The sequence below is a fragment of the Alternaria postmessia genome (genome assembly GCF_024291825.1).
Source record: "Alternaria postmessia strain BMP 2775 chromosome Unknown scaffold_33, whole genome shotgun sequence".
Lineage (NCBI taxonomy): Eukaryota > Fungi > Ascomycota > Dothideomycetes > Pleosporales > Pleosporaceae > Alternaria > Alternaria postmessia.
In genome coordinates, this window is record NW_026260106.1 from 2,972 (window position 1) to 20,290 (window position 17,319).

General features: G+C 50.7%; 6 protein-coding genes across 6 annotated transcripts; 4 read left to right on the plus strand and 2 right to left on the minus strand.

Annotated features, from left to right (window-relative positions):
• Nucleotides 1-267: 267 nt before the first annotated feature.
• Nucleotides 268-2,471, minus strand: J4E82_005905 (uncharacterized protein; the record flags this gene model as incomplete). Its single annotated transcript, XM_051732165.1, has 4 exons — nt 268-1,381; nt 1,446-2,236; nt 2,287-2,342; nt 2,393-2,471. The coding sequence occupies 4 exons, from the start codon at nt 2,469-2,471 to the stop codon at nt 268-270; spliced, it is 2,040 nt and encodes a 679-aa protein (XP_051587956.1).
• A 2,525-nt stretch (nt 2,472-4,996) lies between these two features.
• Nucleotides 4,997-6,740, minus strand: J4E82_005906 (uncharacterized protein; the record flags this gene model as incomplete). Its single annotated transcript, XM_051732166.1, has 3 exons — nt 4,997-5,715; nt 5,764-6,452; nt 6,514-6,740. The coding sequence occupies 3 exons, from the start codon at nt 6,738-6,740 to the stop codon at nt 4,997-4,999; spliced, it is 1,635 nt and encodes a 544-aa protein (XP_051587957.1).
• A 206-nt stretch (nt 6,741-6,946) lies between these two features.
• Nucleotides 6,947-8,194, plus strand: J4E82_005907 (uncharacterized protein; the record flags this gene model as incomplete). Its single annotated transcript, XM_051732167.1, has 3 exons — nt 6,947-7,471; nt 7,536-7,559; nt 7,625-8,194. The coding sequence occupies 3 exons, from the start codon at nt 6,947-6,949 to the stop codon at nt 8,192-8,194; spliced, it is 1,119 nt and encodes a 372-aa protein (XP_051587958.1).
• Nucleotides 8,195-8,961: 767 nt separating this feature from the next.
• Nucleotides 8,962-10,988, plus strand: J4E82_005908 (uncharacterized protein; the record flags this gene model as incomplete). Its single annotated transcript, XM_051732168.1, has 7 exons — nt 8,962-9,066; nt 9,112-9,194; nt 9,260-9,341; nt 9,406-9,632; nt 9,694-10,018; nt 10,083-10,207; nt 10,256-10,988. 7 exons carry the CDS (start codon nt 8,962-8,964, stop codon nt 10,986-10,988), a joined length of 1,680 nt encoding a protein of 559 aa, XP_051587959.1.
• Nucleotides 10,989-11,546: 558 nt separating this feature from the next.
• Nucleotides 11,547-13,160, plus strand: J4E82_005909 (uncharacterized protein; the record flags this gene model as incomplete). The annotated part of the gene is made up of 5 exons (XM_051732169.1): nt 11,547-11,764; nt 11,825-12,048; nt 12,097-12,434; nt 12,499-12,531; nt 12,597-13,160. The coding sequence occupies 5 exons, from the start codon at nt 11,547-11,549 to the stop codon at nt 13,158-13,160; spliced, it is 1,377 nt and encodes a 458-aa protein (XP_051587960.1).
• A 1,721-nt stretch (nt 13,161-14,881) lies between these two features.
• On the plus strand, nt 14,882-17,063 carry J4E82_005910 (uncharacterized protein; the record flags this gene model as incomplete). Its single annotated transcript, XM_051732170.1, has 2 exons — nt 14,882-14,889; nt 14,963-17,063. 2 exons carry the CDS (start codon nt 14,882-14,884, stop codon nt 17,061-17,063), a joined length of 2,109 nt encoding a protein of 702 aa, XP_051587961.1.
• Between the last annotated feature and the right edge of the window lie 256 nt (nt 17,064-17,319).

Here is a 17,319-nt window from a genome sequence, read left to right on the forward strand (position 1 = left end):
TGCTTTCGCACAGGATACCATCTGCTCAGTGCTGTGTTTGACCTGACGTGCAAACACAGTTCAACTGGCCAGTCTATAGCTATGTAGAATAGTTTATGATCAATCTGCGGCGCCAGGATAATACCTAAAGAAAGTTTGCTTTTAACTCAACCTCCATATTGACAGCTTCACTCTGGGCAAAGTACCTCACATGTGGATTCTATTATCATATCATTAGAAGCTGCTTCATTCATAGAATCGTAGTATGACTAATTTCTGAATAGACCTCTACAACCGTCTTCGGTAGTGCCCAGTGCTGTTTCCACCAGAAACCTCGGTGTCCAACACTGCGACACTGAGTTCGGGCAGAGTGAAGCGGAATGCACCATCACTTCCAGCAGTGATCATCATGTTGGTAGTGTTTACGATGTTGACTCCGGTGAAGGGGTCGTTGTACATGTATGGGTCGCCGACAGAGTTGGTAAGGTAGGTGAGGTTGGCCATAGTTCCCGGAGCAACGCCCTGGAACTGGACGCTTACAGGTACGTCCGCGTGGTTGGTGGTGTTGTAGACTGCGCCCTTCCAGACCATAGCACCGTCGCGCTTCTCGTCGTATCCAGCACCCCAGTAGAGCGGCCCGTAAGAAGAGTTCGAGTGCGTGGGGAGTGTGTGGGAGATCGGGTGGTGGGCGAAGAGACTCCAGCAGTACCAGGTAACGGCTTTTGTGGTGCGCTTCGGGTCAGCATCAAACTGAATGAGTGTGATGGGCCACTGGAAGCGGTTGTTATTCTTCAGAACGGGTGCGTAGAAGGTACCAGGGATGCGATCAGAGTTGCGCTCGTAACCGATCAGGGATACGGCTTCACCGACAGCACCTTGCCACCATGGGTAAGGGTACAGGTCGCCTTCCCAGCGGATACCGCCGTTGACGTGAGTGGCTGCAACTTCGCCGACAATGTGGCCAGCGTCGTTGTCGAAGCGGTTAAACTCGTAGACAAGCTCATCAGGCTCACGGTATGGGTGGTAGTCACCAATTGCATCAAGAGGCAACACCTGTCCATTGACGTTGTTGGGGCCGTGGATGGGCGGCTCGCCAGCAGGATCGCTGGAGGCGGCTGAAGCGATGACCTGGATATCAGGGTAGGCCTTGCTGATAGCATTGTAGAAGAGCGGGAAGCGGTATGCCCGGTAAGATTCCCAGCCACCGGGATATCCAGCAAGCCAATCCTCGTTACCGACTTCGACATAGTTTAGCTCAAAAGGCTCGGGATGTCCAAGTTCAGCACGGCGAGCACCCCAAGTGGAGTTGACGGGACCGCGAACAAACTCAATCTCGTTTAGAGCATCCTCAATGAAGGGTTGAAGGTCCTCTTGGGGAGTGATACCACCGTCCAGATCGAGACTATAGAGTTGAAGGTACGAAGTCAGTGTATGTCTCATATGCGTTACGTGCAGCCAGAACTTACCCAGCCCAGACGCCGAGCACGATCTCGAGACCCATGTCCTCAGCCCACTCAAGGTATTCCATAAGACCAAGGCCGTGAGTCTGCTGGTATCCCCATACACCCTGAAAACCAGGACGATATCTCAGAGGACCAAGAGAATCCTTCCAGTCCCAGTACGAGTCGTTGCGGAGACCCTCAAGCATGTTACCGCCAGGGAAGCGGAGGAAGGTGGGGTTCATGTCCGCAAGAGCCTCAGCAATGTCGACACGGAGACCATTCTTGCGGTTCTTGTAAGTAGGTGGGAAGAGGGAGATAAGGTTGAAGTCGAGTGCGCTGGCTGCAGCACCGTCAAAGGTGATAGAGAAGGTGTTGTTAGAGTTGGGCGCATCCTTTTCGGGAACGAGCTCGAAAGTATGCTCGGTCCAGTCATCTGCAACGGACTTGGAGGGCACTTCAACAGATCCAAACACATCGCTTGTCAAGTTTGATTCGAGCGATGCGGTGAAGACGCCATCGTATGCGCCCTTGACCCAGAAAGATCCGGTGTAGGTCTGCACACGAACGTCCATACCCCAGTAACCCTCATTCTTGAAACCAATCTTGCTGGTGTTGGAGGTGCCATTGCCTGCAGAAACACGCATGGATGCTGGCAGTTGCTTGGAGAGTGGCTCATCCAACATCTGAATACTGAGCGCAGCACCATTGACCGAGAAATAGTGGTCAGTCGAGACGCTGTAGTTTTGGCTGTACTGGAAAGCACGGTTTTGGATCAGCTCGGCGTAGATTCCACCATCGCCGGAGTTGTTGATGTCCTAAGCAACAGTGAGTACACAATATGTAGTTGCAAATCATGATGAAATACCTCGTGGAGGAAACCATAACCATAAGAGTGCCCGAATTTGCCAGTCAAGTTGCCACCTAATGTTGGATCAGTACATGTCTTACATACAGTTCACACAGAGACATACCTGACGACTGAACGATGATATCAGCAGCAAGCGCAGAAGTAGCGCAGGCTGCAGCTGCAATTCCCTTGAGAAACACCATCTTTGCGATCAAAAGACAATGGATTGCTGGTCATCTCAAAAACGACCTTTCTGCCATCCTTATACTTTCACCCGTCTCCCGGTTCACTAACCGTTCCCTAGAATCACGGGCGTACCAGCCACGCCAGATCTTGGCGACAGGGAGAATCGTGTAATATCCACACCTGGTTCCGGTACAGTCGTCATGACATTTCCCGGTTCAATGGCGGGTAGACGAGAGAGCTTGAGGTGCGCCACCCGTCATTGGAGGATTTTGGCGTTAACGAGCGGAAGAATTGGAAGAAGTCGAGGGTTAGTTCCTGACGATCCATGCATCCATGTCGGCGGATGCAGCGACCCCTCTCGAGTGACGTGATGCGAGGTCCGACTTCTTGGCTCATGGAACGCCGGACGATGTGCAGTACTTTAACCCACGGGTGTGCGAAACTTGTTGCTGATATTTAGTCGCAACACCTAAGATACTTGGGTAGCATTGGCCCCATCTTCGACTACCGTCCGTCTTGTGGAGTTTGACTGGTGCCATAAAACGTCTCCACTTACCGAGGCAGCGGAAAGAACCTGGGGGACGCTGGGGTCTCCGCTTCATCGCGGCTCGGTGCTTTCGCCGTCAAATGTCGCATCGGCCTCATACGCGGCTAAACTGCTACTCCAGTACTAGCGCCTGCCAGCCTCCGAGCGGTAAGATATGGGAGGATTTGGCGCCCAGAAAACGCGTGTTTGTGTTCGCCCTCGAAAGATGCTCACGACAGCCAACGCGCGGAGCTTGATGCTAGCTTCCAAGGCAAGACGGTAAACTAATCTGATGTGGGGCAAGTTAGTGCTTCAATGGCTCGGGTGATTAATTTCCGCTCCGGAAGAGTCGCTTTGTGAGGAAGTGCTCCATTACTGCCAGACCAACATTGACGGCAGCCTCTGTGCCTCACGGTCACGAAATAGTCCCGCGAAAAACAAAAGATTTGGTCGACTTGGTGAAACCCCAAGGGGAAATTAAATACCCGGTCCCAAATACCGCGCTCTTGAAGAAAATCAAAACTTTGATGTCGCAATCCAGTGCGGCATCGTTCCATTACCTGATCAAAGTTCCTCTCCTCTAACCTTACTGCCACCCAAAGCCTTCCGCCTTGTATACATTGTCATCGAAAAGGGTCAGACTCTTGCGCACTATCCCTTTTGATCTGACTCTCTTTCTCAACCCAAGCGGCCGTTCCGCTAACGCTGACCACAACGCATCCTAGTATCTCGCTCTCTCTGATGTCCAATCCGATAATTGCATTTGCACCTTTGCTTATCGCCTCTTTCACGAGCCTATCAATTGCTTGGTCGCGCGCTTGATATACAATACTCGTTACGCTCTTTGCCTCCCCCCAATTACTGCTGAAAGTGCTTGCGATGTTCTTGATGAAGGATTTTGTATCTTTGCGCGTCGCGCTTGTGGTTCCATGGACAGCGCCGAGAACGCGGATGACTCGATGACCTGGTAGGTCATTTGTCGTGGATGTCAGAACGGCAGGCGTACGACTCGAGGGCGCTTCGGTATCGATCGCAAGAGGTGAAGATAAAGGCTGTTGAGGCATAGTGCCTTTCGAGTGGGGGTGCCAGCTGGGCATGCGGTTGGGAGGGACCATCATGGTCGAGCGACGGTTTGTCAACATCTTCTTGACTGATTCGGGGATACGAATGTATCTGGGATGCGATCTCTATACAAGATGTGATAATCAGGGTGGTTATGGGATGATTGCTAATGTAGATGTAGCGTGCAAGATATGTGAACGGATCTGCGAACGACAGGACGCGACAATCGATCAATATATCTAAATACGACCCATGATGACATTCATCGGATTTCGAAACACCTGAGCATCATGCCTCACCACGCGATGTTGTCCAGGTGCATGTCTAAGCCTCGACAAGAGCTGCTAAGACGGACGGGAATGCCGTGCAACAACGCGCCTGCGTGTGACGGAGATTAAGCCGTCTTTTGCGAGTAAATCGTTATGGCAGAGACGCGGAGGCGCATTCCGCACTTCGGTTTGAGACGTTGTCTGGGTAGGTCGAGTCGAGGTGATGAAACATGCGAAGTTGCGGGGCTGCACCTGGAGTTTCAGACCTAACGCTGATACGTAGACGGTATGTGACCGTCAGTGTTGGATGAGAGGAATGTTGCTTCGTATCCCAAATTGAAATGCCATTGCATGCGCATCGTTGCGGCCGTGATCGCTGTAAGCTACGCATAGCGGTCGCCCCTGTGTGGCGATTTGTGAAGCTTGCTCGAACATTCGCAGGGCCGGTGAAATTGATCCTGTGTATTCGAATTGCGCTGTCGCGACAACCTGCTAACAGGAGTCTGTTCGGTAGTAATCACTGTCTTGGTGTAAACATTGCAGTAACCAGGGTTGGCTGGTGTTTGACATATGCTCGGTCACTATGACGTCTGAAAGCGATCCACTTGGCTGGCGCTATGTATGTTGTCACATCAACGTTTCTCGTGATTTTACAGTAAGCTTTCTGCCCTAGCGATAGTAATAACTAAGCACTATACACCTGGTTTCCTTCGAACCACGTTCCCAATATCTTGGCTTTGAGTAATTCTTCCCCTTCCCACTCCATTTCCACCACACAGAAATCCGCCATCTTTCCAACTTCCAGACTTCCTACACGACCCTCAGCGAAAGAAGAATAAGCTGCGCCCTCTGTTGCAGCAGCTACTGCTTGGGTCAACTCAAGCTTGAAGTTCTCATTAACAGGCGCGTCACCCACGTGCGGTTGTCTCGCCGATTTACGGGTGGTTGCAACGTACAGGTTTGGCAAAGGTGCATAGGGTGCTGTAGGTGTATCTGAGCCGATAGCGAGCGGTGCGCCGTGTTCTGCGAAGTCGGAATATGCGAATGCTCGCTTCACTCGTTCGGGGCCAAGAAGTTTCGGCCACGCACGAAGAATGGCTGGATCGGAGTGTACTGGCTGTATGCTCGCTGTAATGCCCAGCTGGCCAAGTCGCTTTGCATCTTCCGGCGCGGTGAGTTCGAGATGCTCGATGCGGTGCCTTTGGCCATGGTTGCCATACTTCTCAAGGACATTGACAGCGTTGTGAACGGCTTGATCACCAATTGCATGCAATGCGCATTGCAATCCACCCTCGATTGCTTTTTTGACTACGGGATCGAGCATTTCAGGTGTCCAGATGGGACCCTCGAAATGACCATTAGACGTATAAGGTTCTGCTAACGCTGCAGTACAGGCATCAATAACTGATACGGAGTCAGTATATCTCTCACATTTATTTCGTCACAACTTACCTCCATCGCAGATGACCTTGATACCAACGATCCTTAAATCGGGGCTCGTCTTGTTATTGAACTCTTGACTCAGCTTAATAGCACGCTCAACTTGCTGCAATCGATGCTCTTCTCCATCGCCTGGCATGATGCACCAATGGGCAGCGACTCGCAACGGTAAACCTTCGGCAGATCGTAAAGCAAGAATAGCGTCCCAGGCATTTTCATCCATCGCCATATCGATACATCCAGTACAGCCAACCGCATGGTATGCTTTGATTGCAGTTCTCAAAGCCGCCATTTTCTCATCTAGTGGCGTGACCTTTGCTAGATATGGCCAGACGATCAAAAGCACGCAAGCTTCGCTCAAAAGACCCGAAGCATTCCCGTCGGCATCTCTTTCGATCGTTCCACCAGCCGGCACCTCCATATCCTGAACACCCATCTCTTTTAACGCTGCGCTGTTACACCAACACGAATGGATGTCCTTGGAATCTATGTATATGGGTCTTCCCCCAACGTCAAGATCGTCCAGCATGCTCGCCTTGGCTTCCCCGTTAGTCATGGAATGCATCCAGCCTTTACACAGTATGCGCGGTTTTTCTGGGTTCTCTTTTGCATATTGTAAAATGCGCGATCGAATCTCCTCCAGATCCTTCGCATGATCTAGATCAACTTTGTGCAGTGACTGACCCAGCATCAAAAAGTGCCTAGAAGTCGGTGTGCGAAGTTAGCACTTGTCTCGCAAATAGTCTGTAGGAAATCACTTGCATGTGCGCATCGATGAATCCAGGAAGCACATGCTTCCCACCAAGATCGGTCACTTTCGCACCAGCATCGTGGTATGATTGAACGACTGGATCGTCAGAACTGCCAACAAAGCTGACCTTGCCATTTTGAATGGCCAACGTTGTGTGAAACCGTGCTTCCGGTTGCACCGCGCCGCTGTTCAAGAATCGACCGTTGGTAAAAAGCGTAGTATTATGAATATTAGACATGACTGGAATCTGTAACTTGAGAAGATTGTGTTACACGAGTGACGAGGGGTAGCTATCTGATGGACGTGCATGTGGAGCCTTAGATCCGGTTCATCGCCGGTACCCCACCTTCAGCTATCCTTATCAGGCCTGCGCCCTACGCCTTACCATTCCACCCTCCGGTGTCGCCTTGAACTTGAGAAGCCAGCAGGTCGGCCGAATTGATCATGGCAAGCGTACCAGACAGTACAACATACGATGAAGCCCGGAACGGCGCCGCCGCGTATCTTCAATCGAGACTTTCGGCAAAGGATCATGTCACCGATGAGAACTTTGAGATACCCATCATTGATCTGACTCCCTCATTTTCTGTCTCTCTTGAAAGCCGTAAAGCAGTCGCAGCCCAAATTCGACAAACGTGTGAAACCGTTGGGTTCTTCTACATCACAAATCACCAGATCCCCGAAGCAGCCTGTAATGGAATCTTGCGCCAAGCCGAACGCTTTGTGCATGAGCTCCCACAGAGTAAGAAGGAAGAGCTACATCTGAAGAACAACAAGTTCGGCCTGGGGTGGGAGCCAAGTGAATACACGTCGATCGCGGGTGACAAAGAAGAGAAAGAGGTGTTCAACTTCGCGTATGAGGCGGCGCTCGATCCTACTGGTGGCGATGGAAAATACGAAAATCTGGACGGGTCGACAGAGAAGGCCAACTTGTGGCCGAACGAGCAGGATTTGCCTGGGTTCTACCAGGTAAGTTGTACCTGGACGAAATGCATATGAGACGTCTACTAACTTCGTATCCTCACCTCTGCAGGGCGTCAAAGATTACTATGGCGCTGTAAGTCTTTTTGCATCCTCAACTCATCAAAGCGCCACGCGGGCATGCTAATTAGTAATTCTTAGGTACTTAGTCTCGCCCGTCATTTGTTCCGGCTGTTTGCGCTCTCGCTCGATCTCCCTGAAGACTACTTTGACTCTATGACCACACACCCTGGTGGCATCGCGCGACTCCTCTACTACCCACCTCCTAGAACGTCTCTTACAAATAACCCTGTACCAACACAGGAGGAGCAGATTGGGCTCGGCGCTCATTCAGATTACGAGTGCTTCACGTTGCTCCTCACTTCCGAGACTCCAGGTCTCGAAGTTTTGAAGCCTTCCGGTCAATGGCATATTGCTTCGCGGGTTCCTGGTGCCCTAATCGTAAACGTCGCTGACTTTCTGATGCGCTGGACAAATGGGCTCTATAAGAGTACGGTGCATCGTGTCGTGAATAGGAGCATGGAGGCGAGGTATTCTGTGCCTTTTTTCTTCAGTTGCAACTATGATACAGTAATTGAGACGTTGCCAACATGCCTAAAAGAGGGTGAGGAAAATCGATGGAAACCGGTCAGGGCCGGACAGTACATTCTGGAAAGGTTGAATGCTACGACGGAATATGGTGCAGGCTTCCAACAGAATGAAGGGAAGTAATAGCAGGATCGCGAAGACGAAACCCGGCCATGGCATCTATGTTAGTGAAACAGCAATTGACAAAGTATGTATCAGATTCCTGCGCGAGGTGTCCAAAATTAGGAAGATTACAGGGGGAAACACGACGCCACTGGTGACATCATCGACGCGCTACTGACGCGACTTCTAGGAGTCCTTGCGCACCTCATCAACAACATCGCTCTGACAAACGCAACGAGCTTCGTCTCATGCAACATGGCGAATCTGACGAGCTTCTATCATCTGCAAAGTTGAAATCATATGGATCTGAAGTACAGCTCTATCTAGGAAACTTATCGTGCTTGTGCCAGGCGCCCAAATCATAAAGCCTGTATCGCGAGAAGTGTTTACGGGGTTACGAATAACAACATCCACGATATTTGCAGCGTACTACTTGAGCAGACTTACTGGGAATTGCACTCAAATGCGTACGAAGGACATGGTTCACAATCCTGGGTCAGAATGGTCCTTACTTTGGAGACTCCATCCAATCTAGGATCGACCTGACCTTCCTTACCGACACCGAGATGAACACGGGACACTATAACTAGGTTGGCAGTTACTACGTTGGTATCTCTCGCGTTCTTGACGAATGAGATGCGTCCCTTTCGTGCTGATGCGACCGAGCCATCTTGGTGCTCAATGGTCGACGCGCACAACGGTAACAGTACAGATACAAAAACCATTCAAACAAACTTCAGAGAGTTTCAGAATACTCACGGAACTTGAAACGGCTATAAAGATTCCCTATGTCACCTGCGAAGCGTAGAAAAACCGGCGGTGCGGAGATGAAGACGAAGACAAAGACCAGTGAGCGAAAGCCGCTCCCAGTGACTGTTCTCTCTGGGTTCCTGGTACGTGACAGCGAGATACATGTAGCCATATGCTGACAACAGTAGGGAAGTGGTAAGACGACCTTACTCAGGCACATCCTGCAGTCACCGGACCATGGCTTGCGAATCGCCGTTATCGTCAACGACATGTAAGGAATCTCCCTGTATGAACTGCGTGCGAGACGTAGGCTGACTCCATATGTGCGCCTTTCAGGGCATCGGTGAATGTCGATGCGAACCTCATCAGCCGTGGAAACAGCAAGAACAACAACGGGGAGATCCGTGTCAAGGAGAAGGTAAGTCTTAACTATACAAACTGTGTATGAAACATGTACTAACTTCGTACCTCCACGTCTGTAGATGATTCAGATGGAGAACGGTTGCATCTGCTGCACGCTCCGCGGCGACTTGCTGGTTGAACTTGCACGCCTTGCTTGGAACGAACAAGGATTTGACCATGTGGTCATAGAAAGCTCTGGCATCAGCGAGCCACAACAGGTTGCGGAGACTTTTACGACAGAGCTTACTGAGGCAATGATCGACGCCGAAGGGATGGAACCTGATGAGAAGGAGGTATTCGCCAGGGTGTAAGTTACTGGTAGATGTTGCTTTCCAAGGTTATTGCTGACTTGGATACTTGGATTACAGCGCGAAGCTGGGCGGTTTGAAGGCCATTGCGACCGTCGATACCATGGTAACTGTGGTGGACGCTTTCCGCTTCTTTTCCGAATTCGATACTGCTGAGTTCCTGCAAGACCGTTTCGGAAGGGACGAGGTACCAGACGAAGACCAGCGGACTATCTCCGATCTCTTCGCCGACCAGATTGAGTTTGCCAACGTTGTCATCGTCAACAAGATCGACAGGGCAGATAAAGCAACTCTGGGTCGTGTCAAAGGCTACATCAAGTCGCTCAACCCAAAAGCTAAGATCATCGAATCCAGATATTCCAAGGTAGATGTCCGCGAGATGCTAGTAAGTTGTAGCCGTATGGAATTGAAGTGGGATATATACTGACTTCAATTCTCCATATCTGCAGAACACGGGGATTTTCAACTTTGGTGAGGCTGTCGCAAGCGTTGGATGGCTGCAGTCGTTACATGAAATGACAGTCATGGATGTTCATGGCAAGAAGCGTATCGCGCCTAGGCCGGAAACACTGGAGTAAGCCACCTTTTATCCAACGCTGTGCTTTAGCTTATCTGTATCCAGGTATGGCATCGGATCTTTTGTTTATCGCGCCCGAAAGCCATTCCACCCACTGAAACTATACAAGCTCATCGAGGGCAAATTCATCCTTTTACAAGAGGAGGCCGAAGATGTGGATGACGGCGAAGATGACGAAGAGGAAGATGAGAATGTGGTTGATGGTTCATCTGAATCTGGAAGGGCCAGCGTCTCTGGGGACGATTCCGATGAGATGAGCGATGACGACGCTGCCCCTCCCATGGATGACAAGCAAATTCTGGCCAACAAGAAGGCATGTGCTTACTTCAGTGGCTTGCATCGAAGCAAGGGCATATTCTGGCTCGCAACGCGTCCCAACCAAATGGGCTCATGGAGCAGCGCAGGCGCAATGCTGACGCTCGGATCTGAGATGCCATGGTTCTGCTGCGTAGCTGAAGAAGACTGGGGCGCCGACGACGATACACTAAAGGCCATCAGGAACGACTTTGAGGGCGAGTGGGGTGACAGGCGACAGGAGATCGTTTTCATTGGGGAGAAGATGGATGTTGATGGTTTGACGAAAAAACTCGATGCATGCCTACTTACTCGCAGTGAGATGAAGAAATGGGAGGAGGTTATGCACGATGAGAAATCAGACGATGATGAGAAGGAAGAGACTCTGCAGGAGATTTGGGACGATGCTTATTGGGCCGAATGGCCACGTGCGCAAGATGAAGAGGAGCATGACCACGATCACCATCATGGCCACAAGCACTGAGCAATGATGTGGGCGTTGGCACTGTCAAGTTACAGATTGTATGGGAGGAACCAGACGCTAGCAGTGATGTCATTCACGCTAGGGGAGCTTCTAGCCGAAGATTCCGCCAGTGACCATCAATTGGGCGCAGCTCTGGTTCCTTTATACATAAGCTTTTTACATGAGTTTTGCGAGATGGAATATTTGACATAGAGAATGGAAATTTTGCTTAGTTTGAGAAGATCAAGCAGCTTGTTCATAGCTCTATTTGACAGACCAACTGTATTGCTCGAGTCGTTCAGGCTACGAAGGTAACGTCGTTCAACACCTGGCTGTTGAAGTTCGTTCAACGACTTCTCAAGATTTCGGAGAAACTACATTAGTATTTCCGCTAGTCGTTGATCCTGCAATTATTCACGCCCGTTACTATAGTGCTTGCCTAAAGCAGTTGCGGAGGCAAGCCCCCGCTTCAAATATGGCAATCCTTCCCCACAATCCCTCGAGCATGGCACATCTTATATAGGTCGTTGTATCAGCATGTTAACATTGGAACAAATCGTCTTCTTATTGCTATCCAAAATGGCGCTACCCTCAGTGTTTGTCGGACTGGCACTAGTCGGCTCCAGCTATGCGCTAGTGTCGCGAGATGGGACAGGCCGCCTACCTGCGATGGGTTGGAGTAGCTGGAACGAGTATGAATGCGCCATCAACGAAATCGTCTTCCTGGATACCGGTGCGCTCCTTATCTCCTTGGGATTGAAGGACCTTGGTTACAATTATGTTAACATTGACGATTGGTAAGAAGTTGTGAAGGATTGCGTGAGACATACGCTGACCTTGTATCTTCACCTCTGCAGTTGGAGTGACAAGGCATACCAGCGCGATAATGTTACAGGAAAGATTCGTCCAGATTACATCAAATTTCCAAACGGCATCAAACATACAGCAGACGAGATCCACAAGCTTGGACTGAAAATTGGTATCTACGGTGATGCAGGAGACAAAACATGCGGCGGGTATGCTGGCTCTCTTGGACACGAGCAAGTAGACGCGAAGACCTTTGCTGACTGGGGAATCGATTGTGGGCCAACCTAGTAATCACCAACATTCATTTACTGATTCAACGCAGATCTCAAATACGACAACTGCGCTGTCCCTGATGAATGGGACGACGAGTACCGGTGGTGGCCAGAGAACTGGTTAGGTGGGCCGCCAGCCGAGAACCAGACTGCGGGCGGTGACGGGGAAGCCAGGCCTGTTGCCGCGCCCCCAGGATACGACTGGACGACGTCCAAGAGCTTTGCGCGTTACAAGATTATGAGTGATGCCCTAATTTCGACAAACCGTACTATTGAATACTCGCAATGTGCCTGGGGACATGCCCATATCGAGCAATGGGGTAACAGTACTGGTCACAGCTGGAGGATGTGGGGTGACATATATCCGGAGTGGCTTGACAAACACCAAGTAAGTATTTGGCATATACGACGCATACAAGGCGCACACTGACTTGATGATGCCGTCTTTTTAGTACTCTTGGGGACTCATGCCTATCCTCAATCATGTGAGTGGTTCTCCTAGCATGGACTGCATGTGAGACAGGTACTAACCACGTACACCGGTCTTTAGGCATCCTTCTACAACAACGATACCGACTTCTGGGGACATGGCGACTGGGATATGCTCGAAGTGGGTAACGGAAACCTTACAGTCCAAGAAAGCCGTTCTCATTTCGCTCTTTGGGCTGCTCTCAAATCGCCTCTTATCATCGGTACCCCGCTTCATGGCATCAAACCTGAGATCTTAGAGATCTTAAGTAATTCGGAGCTCATCAGCTTCAATCAAGATCCAGTCGTAGGTGCTGCAGCCAAGCCCTATAAATGGGGTGTCAATGCAGACTTCACCTGGAACCAGACTCATCCGGCTGAGTATTGGAGTGGGTTGTCTTCCAAGGGAGTGCATGTCTTCGCGCTGAATACACTGAATACAACTCAAACCAAAGTCATCAACTTCGCGGAGGTACCAGAGTTAGAAGCTAACGGTGAGTATACTGTCTTTGATTCGTGGACTGGAGAGGAGCAGGGAAACTTCAAGGGGCGGTACGAGGCCGCTGTTGAGCGTCATGACACTATGGCCATCAGACTGGTTGAAACGAACGGGTCTAGCTCTGGGATGTCGCACGGTCAATTGTGAGGCGCGCAATACGAATGAACAGTAGCGTTGAGACGGCAGGAAAACGCGGGGGTCTGTGCGCTTTTGACGTGACGTCGACGTGTCGGACTTGGGCGTCATTAATTCCGGGTATATACATCACCAGAACGGGCCTGCTGTGCATCTCATCTTCCAGCCACCTTTTTTTTTTGGTCGCGCCTTCCTCCCACGCATTGATGCTAATGCGTACACCTAGTGGTTACTGATGCCTGCAGCTGATCAATAGCAAGTTCACAGCTAAAGAGCCAGAACTTGGTTCGTACCGATGATGGCGGCGACACCACCACCCACGATTTAGGACTTGAGCCTTTCTTGGGGCACATCAGTCTCTTCTGGTTTCATCGTCGCTGGATGCTCCGGGAAGTCGGACTACCATCAGAAGCCATCGCGATGTGTGGCGCGAAGTCGATTGAGTTCCAAGAATTCGTGCGTCGCGTTGAAAGTCTGCAGCGGTCATCTCTAGCTCCTTCGATGACTTTCGCCTCCGATGGCAAAGTAGTGGTCGAACGCCTTCGGCCCATGGCGAACCTGCAACTCTCTTATCGAGGACTGTCCCTTCTCAGGTCAATTATGGATCTCCTGCTTGGCTTTACTGCAGCACGTCAACAGCCAACAAATGCGCATCGGTGCCTCGACTACGCTTGGAGAACGCGTCTATCAACCTTTTACTTTGCCGCAATGTCGACACGAACCCTACAAGGTACGTTATAGTGGATGACTGTCACGTTCCGCAGCTCGTTCGTGGTCACGCCCAACGGGCACTTGCTCTAGAGGACCTCAGCCCCTACAAAGTCGTGAGAACTTCCACCCACCATATACGAGAAGTAGTTGGTTCTTGTGATTTGTAGAAGCAAGATGTTCCAAGAGTGATGGCAGAGCGACATAGAGCGATGATGTTTGTGGGCATGCGAGCTAGTGCCAGATCCACACTGCGTCATTTACAACCGACTTTCGGTCGCAACAACCGGAACGCGTCCAGCATGCATGCTGGTATATGAGCGGGGTAACGCATATCTCGTATTGAACGACTTGCTTGTTGCAAAGACACGGCATCGGGATGCAGGTCTCATTCTCCGAGGCTAAATACAACAGGATATTCTCCGGATCTACTCCGGACTAAGTGGCGTGGAGAAGCTACCCGATATGCAAGACATCAAGCGACAAGTCTAGGATCTGCACAGCGCTGATCGAGTAAAGAATGCGGGGTGTTCCGCACTCGGTTTTCAACAGGCTCAGGTACAATTTGATCCATCAATGAGAGTCTGGATCGACGTATGTATGGAGCTAAGAACTCAGGTACATAACCTTAGTACTTTCGCAATTCAATCGATGTCCGCAGTCTGATCTCATCAACAACAAACGCCTCAGAGCACATATCAACCCAGATGTTGATAGTAGCGATCCTGGCAGTTGTTCCGGGGGTTATTCCCTTGGTAGTAGCGAACAGCACTCGCCTCTGGTACAAAGCTCCTGCCGACTCGGATGCATGGACAGATGCAATGCCGATAGGGAACGGCCGTCTCGGCGGCATGGTGTTTGGGATACCCGTACAAGAACGCATACAATTGAACGAAGAGACTGTCTGGTCTGGTAGCCATCGTGACCGTCTAAACCAAGACAGCTCGCAAACAGTCTCAGAAGTTAGAGATTTGCTTACACGAGGTCAGGCTGGGGATGCAGAGAAGCTGGCGAACTTGGGCATGATGGGCAAGTGACATCTCTGTACCGAATTCATGCGAGATCAATACTGACTTAGTGCACCTGTCTTTAGGCACGCCCCAAAGTTGTAGGAATTACCAACCACTAGGAGACATGGACATCTTCTTTGATGGCACTAGCGAGTACGATAACACGACGTACGAACGTTGGCTGGATCTTGAGACTGCTGTGGCTGGTGTAAGGTTCAATGTCAACGAAACAATTTACGAGCGAGAGGTCTTCGTGTCAACACCGGACGATGTTCTTGTGCATCACTTTCGAACAACCGGACCTGATAAATTGTCATTTCAAATACGCGTACACCGACCGGAGGATGGTGGCAACGAGGCCTCAGACCAAGATTGGAACGAAAACGGTGTCACATACATGACTGGAGCGACCGGTGGCGTCGATCCTATTGTGTTCACAACAGCTTTGGCAGTAAACACTGATGGTAATGTCAAAACGCTTGGTGAATTCATTGTTGTCGAAAACGCTACGGAAGCGACTGCTTTCTTCACTGCTTCTACCTCATATCGGCACAACAATACACGGATGGCTGTGGACAGCACTATGCAGCTAGCTCGCTCCCGCCCGTACACCGAGCTTCGAAAGCGTCATATCGGAGACTATGCGCCACTCTACAACGCTAGTATTCTGGAACTGAATGGATCTGATGCGGAAGCTAGTAATCTACCAACAGACGAGCGAATCAACGCTACACGCGAAGGTTCCATTGATCCAGGGTTGACCGCCCTATCATACAACTATGGTCGCTACCTACTGATATCGTCATCGCGTAATGGGACGTTGCCTGCAAATCTTCAAGGCATCTGGAACAAAGAGTTCGCACCGCAATGGGGCTCCAAGTACACCGTCAACATCAACCTTCAGATGAACTATTGGCCAGCCGAAGTCACTAGTCTATCAGATCTACACGCACCCCTGTTTGACCTTCTAGAGATCATGCGCAAGGACGGTACACATACCGCTAATGAAATGTACAATACCACTGGATGGATGAGCCATCATAACACTGATCTTTGGGGGGACACTGCGCCTGTCGACAGGTGGCTACCAGCCACGTACTGGACCTTGTCTTCCGGATGGCTTGTTACGCACATACTGGAGCATTATTGGTACACTGGCGACAAAGACTTTCTAGTTTCGAAGTTGGCGACAGTCTCCGAGGCCATCGAATTCTACCTCAACACACTACAGCCATACAGCATCAACGGGACGGAATATCTTGTGACCAATCCATCGGTATCCCCGGAGAATACTTACATCGGTTCGGACGGGAAATCATATCACTTCGATATCTCGCCGACATGCGATGTCGAGATCCTCAATGAACTATTCACAAACTACATTCGTGCGGTTGCCACCCTCAATAATGCCACCACAAACACATCTTTCCTCAGTCGCGTCCGAGAAACCCAAGCCCGGCTTCCTCCATATCGCTACTCGACGCGTTATCCTGGCACGTTACAGGAGTGGATGCAAGATTACGAACAAGCAGAACCAGGCCACCGCCACGTCTCGCACCTATACGCCCTATATCCCGGTACCCAAATCCTTCCACCCGGTGCTCCAGGCTACAACGCCAAGCTTTTCAACGCCGCGGCTGCGACTCTCGAAGACCGACTTTCTCACAACGGCGCTGGAACGGGATGGTCGCGCGCATGGACAATCAACTGGTACGCGCGGCTACAAAACCGCACAGCGCTGGCAGAGAACACGTACCAGTTCTTCAACAGCAGTGTTTACAACAACTTGATGGATGTGAATGAGGGCGTTTTCCAGATCGATGGGAACCTGGGCTTCGTTAGTGGTGTTGCGGAAGCGCTACTCCAGTCGCATATTGTGGATGAGGAAGGCGTACGGGAGGTATGGCTACTACCTGTGCTGCCCGAGCAATGGAACTCTGGGAGAGTGTCTGGGCTTGTGGCTAGGGGTGGATTTGTGTTTGACATTGAATGGGTAGAGGGCAGAATCAGCAGGATGAAGATTCTGAGCCGTGTCGGTGGCGTCGTAGTGATTCAATATGACGGAGGATCCGAAAATGGCACAGTAGCTGGTGAGATGACTACGGCGAGTTCTGGGGTGATTCAAGCGGTTTCTGGTGGGAAGATAAGGCTGGACACAAAGGCGAGCCAGACGATGGAATATGAGTTCATGTGGTGAGCACAGCACTTATGATCCTAGTTCAACGCACTCTCGCGATAGCAATACATAATGCACGTCGGTTTGTGTAACTCTGAAAATTCGGGATAGAGTCGTTCGCAGTACCACAAAGCATTCTGTGGAATGCGCATGTACTAGCTGAGGGGCCTTCAGCACGCACCTCCGATGCCTTGGACGACTAAGACTACGCTGGGTACCTCCTCGCGCATTCTACGGCTCTACCATGTCCTCTAGGCGTCTACTAATGTTAACTGGA